Below are 6503 nucleotides of genomic sequence, written 5' to 3'. Positions count from 1 at the left end.
CTCCTGGGCTCAAGCAATCCTCCTGCCTTAGCCTCCCGAGTAGCTGGGACCACAGGCACATGTACCGTCATGCCTGGCTAATTAATTTTTTTTTGTTTTTTGTAGAGACAGGGTCCCACTATATTGCCCAGGCTGGTCTCAAATTCCTGGGTTCAAGTGATCCTCCTGTCTCGGCCTCCCAGAGTGCTGGGATTACAGGCATGAGCCACTGTGGCCAGCTCCAAGAATAAATCTTGTGTCAGTATCAATGGGTCCGAGGGGCAAGACCCTCCCTTTCTAAGTCCTGGCATCCCCCCGATGCCTGGGCCGGGCTGGGGACTTGCAGCAGGAGCTTCTGGGGGAGAGTCTGAGGACCTAGTGGCCTCATTGGGGAGGAGAGCGAGCAGGGGCAGGGAATGAGGGAGGGTTCTCTGGGGAGGGGCTGGGGCCCTGCATTCATAGTGGGGATTAACAAGGCAGAAGAGGAGGGGCCCGAGAGGGGTCCCACAGCACGCTCGCTCTCCCACAGCAAGGCTGCTCTCAGCTGGGCGCCACAGCTCATACCTGGAACCCCAACACTTTGGGAGGCTGAAGCAGGGGGATGGCTTGAGCCCAGGAGTTCGAGACCAGCCTGGGCAACACAGTGAGACCTCAGCTTCTCTCTCTTTTTTTGAAACGGAGTCTCACTCTGTTACTCAGGCTGGAGTGCAGTTGCACCATCTCGGCTCACTTCAGCTTCCGCCTCCCGGGTTCAAGCGATTCTCCTGCCTCAGCCTCCTGAGCAGCTGGGATTACAGGTGTGAGCCACTGTGCCCGGCCCCTCACGACACCAGTTTAACAAAAACTAAAATAACAAAACATTTAAAAAGGCAGTCCTCTAACTGTGCTGCGAGCATTTTCAGTGCCCTGTCAGTTTGTAGAGACCAGGCGGGAAGCTCCCCCGTCTCTCTGGGCCACAACAATGGAGTTTCCAGCTTTGTGAGGACGTCCAGGACCGGTGAGCGCTCAGCCCGTCCATTGGCCACCACGAGGCTTCACGTTGGTGACTCAGAGTGACGTTTTGTGGGTTTCAGAGAGGAAGAGCCAGCAGGCAGCCCCATGGCCGCCTCCCTTGCCCTGCTGCCCCCTCACCCCACTGCCCTCCTCATCCCGCTGCCCACCTTGGCCGCTGCCCCACTCACCTCGCATGTACTCGATGGTGCCGTCCAGCACAAGGTTGAGGAGTGGGTCGAAGCCCTTCAGGATTCCACTGGCTTGGAGAAATCACCGGGGGAGAGAAATGAGAAGGCATGAGATCCATCCTGGGTACAGGGCCTGCCCCAGCGTGGCCCAGGCCTGGGGCTCACTGCTCCAGGGATGGAGGACTGAGGGTGGGGGAGGGCTCCCGGGAGGGGCTGGTGACAGCGGCCTCCAGAGGGACCCCCCACCATGGGCAGCTGACTGTGTCTGCGGGGGGCCAGAGGGCAAACACTTCTGGCCGTGTGGGCCACAGGGTGCCGGCCACAGCTGCTGGCTCGGGCTGCCGGGGTGGAAGCAGCTTCGGTGATGAGTCCACGTGTGGCTGAACCGTGGCCAGTCCGCTCTACACACAGGCACTGAAATGGGAATTTCTTATCATTTCCACAATGTGAGACAGTCTTCTTTTGATCCCTTTCCAGCTATTTAAAAGTCATAAAAACAATTCTCAGCTCAAGAGCAGTAGCAAAACAGGCAGCGGCGCATGCATGTGGTGGAACCACCAGCCAGGAAGAGGAGCGAGGCTGGCGCAGGCCACGGTGCGGATGTGCCTGAGGATGCGCCTGAGGACGTGACGCTCGGTGAGAGACGCCAATACAGAAGGCCGCGCAGCGTGTGATCCCGTTTCTATGAAATGTCCAGGACAGGCCCATCCACAGAGACAGGGAGGGGACGTGTGGCTGCCGGGGAGGGGACAGGCAGTGACAGCTGATGGGGACAGGGCTTCCTCTAGGGGAGACATAGAGTGCTCTGCTGTGACAGCGGTGATGACTGCGCTGCCTGAGCCGTGCTGGGTCCCTCAGTGAGTTCACGGAATACAGAACAAATCCCAGCCCTGCAGCTCAGGGCTTGCCGGGAGCGGGCAAGAGCGATGCTCTGAGATCCGGGTTGCAAAGGTTTTGGGGGCTGAGGCGGTCGCTGTGGCTTCTCTCTCCACGCTGCCTGCCCCACCCCCCAAGCCTCGCCACCTTAGGTCCCAACTTGCCACCTTGGGTTAGGGCTCTCTGACCCGGTGGTGACCTCTGCCATCTGATCCTGCTCCGCAGTGTCTGGTGACACTGAGAAGGGTGAAGGGGGAGCGGCGTGTCCTCAGCAGAGGCTAGCCCACCCTCCCTGTCTGGGACTCCCGTCTTCTCCCCCGCAGGCTCCCCCAGCCCAGGCCCCGGAGCGGTTCCGCCTCTGCACTCACTGAGGGGTGTCCCACAGCCACACCCTCCCTACCCTCCTTCTTACCCCTGTCATCTTTCAGGTGCTTCCTCCAGACACCAACCCACACCCCTTAGGGTGCTGCCCTCTGCATGCCCCCCACCAATCTCAGGAAGCAGGCACCCCGGGCATTATTCTGCCCGCCTGTCTCCTCCCAAGGCAGGGCCGTGAGCCTGTCCACCACCTTTCCACGCTGCAAACTACGACCCTCAGGCGAACGTGGCCCGCCGCTCATCTGTGTAGGTCAAAGTTTCACTGGCCCACCACCGCACTCGCCCGCTCAGGCGCTGACCAGGGCGGCTCTCCTGCTCTGAGGGCATAGCTCACTGCTTGTGACAGAGACCATCTGGGCTGCAAAGCTGAAGATATTTGCTGTCCGGCCTTCTACAGAGAAGGTCTGCCCGCCTGCATACAGGCTTCAGCCCCTACCTCCACGGCTCCCTCTCTCTGCGCTCAAGTCCCTCCCCTGCAAAATGAAACTCGTCACCTATGAGATGGGGTCAGACGCAGCTGTCTGGGTCCTTGGCACCAGCCTGACCAGTGAGCCAGCCCTCCTCACGGGGACAGACGCGAGCACTGAGGTAGGCAGGTCTCTAACCAATGTTCCCCTCCCCTGGGGCGTGGGCTCCGGCCTGTGACTCCGGTGGGACAGGACGTCACTCCTGCACTTAGGTTATGTGGCGAAGACAAGGAACTCTGCAGCTGTTCAAGCCTCTGAACCAGCTGACTTTGAGCCAATCTAGAGGGAAACACCCTGGGTGAGCCTGACCGCTTCAGGTGAGTCCTTCAGGCACCAAACCTTTTCTCTGCTGTGTGCGCGCGCGCGCGTGCTTTATTTATTTATTTATTTTTAGAGTCTCGCTCTGTCTCCCAGACTGGAATGCAGTGGCGTGATCTTGGCTCACTGAAAACTCCGCATCCAGGGCGATTCTCCTGCCTCAGCCTCCCAAGTAGCTGGGACTACAGGCACGCGCCACCATGCCCAAATAATTTTTGTATTTTTAGTAGAGATGGGGCCTTGCCACGTTGGCCAGGACGGTCTCAAACTCCTGAACTCGAGTGATCTGCCACCTCGGCCTCCCAAAGTGTTGGGATTACAGGCGTGAGCCACCATGCCCAGTTAATTTTTGTATTTTTAGTAGAGATCGGGTTTCACCATGTTGGCCAGGCTGGTCTCGAACTCCTGACCCCAGGGTCAGGGAGGGCTTCCCAGAGCAAGCGCCTGCGGACCTTGTGCTTTTGCCGCCCTTTGCAGTCATGAGCCTCGATGTCTTAATCAGAAGTATGGATTCGGATTTTACTCCAGAACAACGGGGAGCCCCAGAGGTTTTCAGCAGGGAGCAAGAAGCCTCTATTTATTTTCCATTAGGTGCCTCTGGCCGCTGAGTGGAGACTGACCTTAGTAGCTGTGATTCCCAACCCGGGGGTCGGGGGTCGGTCCTGTCCCCAGAGAACACTAAGCCACGTCTCAGGCTATTTAGGTTGTCACAACTTGGTGGAGGCCAGGGATGCTACTCAGCACCCTGCAGTGCCCCAGGACGGCCCCACTCCAGATAATCGGGCCCCAAATGTACCCACACTGTTGTGCGGGAGAGACCTTGACTTAGGGGGAGGAAGAACGGAAGCCGGGAGATCTGTGGAGATCTGGGGCAGTCCTTGGACACACAGGACTGCTCAGGAGGCCAAGCCGGAAATCCCAATACCGGCTGTGCCACTGTGACTTTCGGTTACGTTTGTATCCCGCTCCTTGCCTCAGTTTCCCCGCCTGCAAAATGGCCATACCAGTTGCTACCTCCCGACATAATTCAGAACCCTGGACAAGGTAGTAGGCGTCAAGCGTGTAAAGAGGCGCCTCTGCGGCGGCTCACGCCTGTCATCCCAGCACTTCGGGACGCCGAGGCGGGCGGATCACTTGAGGTCAGAAGTTTGAGACCAGCCTGGCCAACATGGTGAAACCCCGTCTCTGCCAGAAATACAAAAATTAGCCAGGAGTGGCGGCGCCTGTAGCCCCAGCCACGCAGGGGGCTGAGGCAGGAGAATCGCTTGAACCCGGGAGGCGGAGGTTGCAGTGAGCTGAGATCGCATCACTGGCACCCCAGCCCGGGCGACAGAGCGAGACTGCGTCTCAAAATAAATACGTAAATAAAAATAAATAAAAGAGGCGCCTCTGCATGCATCCTCATCGCCTCTGTTGCTCAGTTTATTTTAAAATTTTAAAGCGGGGGTGCCGACGGCGGGAGCCTCCTCACCTTCGCGTCCTCCCTGGAACTTCACCCGGATCGTCTTGTCGATGTACTTGGACAAGTCCAAGATGCTCTCCTTTTTCTTCTTCTCCTTATCCTGCGGGGAAAGCAGAGCGCATGAGGCCTGGAGCGCGGCCCGAGTCCCACGCCCCCCGGCTCCGGATTCCGCCGCGCGCTCACCGCCATCTTGTCGCGCCGTGCGGCTCCTCGCAGACACCGCCCCGTGCCCTTTGACCCCCTCCCCCCCACGCGCATGCGCGGCGCATGCGCGGCTCGGGGTCTCGGGGCGTTGCTGGGAAACATCTGCCGACGGTTGCGGCGGGCACCGGCCGACATGGCGGCGGTGGCGGCGGCTGCGCTGGCGCGGCTTGTGGCGGCCTTTCTGCTCCTCGCGGCCCAGGTGAGCGCGGCACCGGTCCCGACGGCACCGCAGGCTGCGGCCCCTCGGCCCCGAGGCTACGCGCAGGAACGACCCCTCTTGGCCCGTCTTGGGGGTCCAGCCTCGGGGATCCGCGGTCCCCTCGTTGTCGGCCGGCGGTGCCGGGGCCCGGCCGTGACCTTGCGGGGCTGTCCCCGGTTCCTCTCCCTTCCCCGCCTCGGAGGCCCTCCGCCGCTGCAGCGCCCCTCACTTCCCACCGGGCCTGAAGTTTGTGCCCCCTCCATCCTCCGGTTCTGCTTGTCCGTTTCGGGGTCTCCAGCCGCCTCGGGGGACGCCTCTCTCCCGCTCTGTGGCCTTGGGCAGGCGGCCGCCCACCCCGCTCCGAGCCTCAGTTTCCCCTTAGGCGGAACGGCCGGGTGCTAAGCTAACCTCACCGTAGGGGGTGCGGTGGGGGAACCCAGAGGCGTCCCGCGTGTCCCCTAGTGACTGACCAGCATTCTGGAGCGGTCAAGAGCCCAGCCCTGCACTGGGGTCGTATCCCCGCTCCATCTTTTACTCCGTGACCTTGGACGAGGGAGGGAGTTCCCTGCTTTGAGCGTCAGTTGCTCGTCTGGAGAAGGGGGGGTCACCCGACTATGGTGTGGATTCTGGAGATGCTACCCAGGGTGACCAGCGCCTGGGGCCAACACGCCTGCCTTATGTTCGTTGTGTATCATTTGATGTCGAGTGTCAGGTTCTAGTGGGGACAGTCTAGGAGATCGCACTGTCGTAGCTGCATCTTTTATTTTCTTAATTCCAAATCTTCCCTCTCTCCTGAGTTTGGTGGCTCAGGGAATGGAACCCGAAGCAGCCTCACAAATGCGGCCCTTAACCTTCACTCCTCTCTCAGAGTTCTCTTAAGGCATCGCTGCCACCGGGCTCCTTCTTAGTCTCCACTCCTCCAGCCCCACCGCCATCCCCCTGCTGTGGCTGCCTTTGTCCCCTACATCCCCAGTCCATCCTCGACACAGCAGGAGTGACCCTTTCAAAGTATGTCGGACCATGTCGCATCTGGATGAACATGCCGTCCACTTGTGACCTGGCGCCAGGGAAGCCTGCAGCTCATTGCAGGAGCTTCGCTGTCTAGTCTTTTCTCTTACCCTGAAACGCCGGTGGTCTCTGCAAGGCTGGAGGGCCCCCTCAGAAGCTTTCTGCGAACCCCACCTCCACCCCCAGCTGCCCTGTCAGCCCCCTGGACTCCCCCCATGGCCAGGGACCTAGAGACCCCCCAGACGTTTGGAAGGAGGAGGAAAGCCAAAGGTGGAAGAAAGATCACAGAACGCTGTGGAGGGAGGGAGTCAGTTTGCCGGGGAAGGCTTTTCCGAAGCAGATGTGTTTTTTTTTTTTTTTTTTTTTTTTTGAGACAGAGTCTCGCTCTGTCGCCCAGGCTGGAGTGCAGTGGCGTGATCTCAGCTCACTGC

The 6503-nt window shown here is 59.9% G+C and overlaps 1 protein-coding gene and 1 non-coding gene across 5 annotated transcripts in view; one reads left to right on the top strand and one right to left on the bottom strand.

The window, feature by feature from the left end:
- Nucleotides 1-1160: 1160 nt before the first annotated feature.
- LOC111520656 lies at nucleotides 1161-4886 on the bottom strand. The gene is made up of 3 exons (XR_003307292.1): nucleotides 4845-4886; nucleotides 4671-4761; nucleotides 1161-1228 (listed from the first exon to the last, which is right to left on the bottom strand). It is a non-coding gene; the product is annotated as an uncharacterized LOC111520656 (transcript).
- The window catches only part of SPPL2B (signal peptide peptidase like 2B), a 21501-nt gene continuing 19852 nt past the window's right edge, over nucleotides 4855-6503 (top strand). For all 4 annotated transcript variants that reach the window (XM_023183582.1, XM_023183581.1, XM_023183583.1 and 1 more), the window contains exon 1: nucleotides 4855-5064. In XM_023183582.1, coding sequence (XP_023039350.1) covers nucleotides 4918-5064 — 147 coding nt within the window. In that variant the 5' untranslated portion in view covers nucleotides 4855-4917. The remainder of the gene's footprint in view (nucleotides 5065-6503) is intronic.

Source organism: Piliocolobus tephrosceles, chromosome 21, assembly GCF_002776525.5.
Source record: "Piliocolobus tephrosceles isolate RC106 chromosome 21, ASM277652v3, whole genome shotgun sequence".
NCBI lineage: Eukaryota > Metazoa > Chordata > Mammalia > Primates > Cercopithecidae > Piliocolobus > Piliocolobus tephrosceles.
This window is presented reverse-complemented; position numbering and strand designations above follow the sequence as displayed.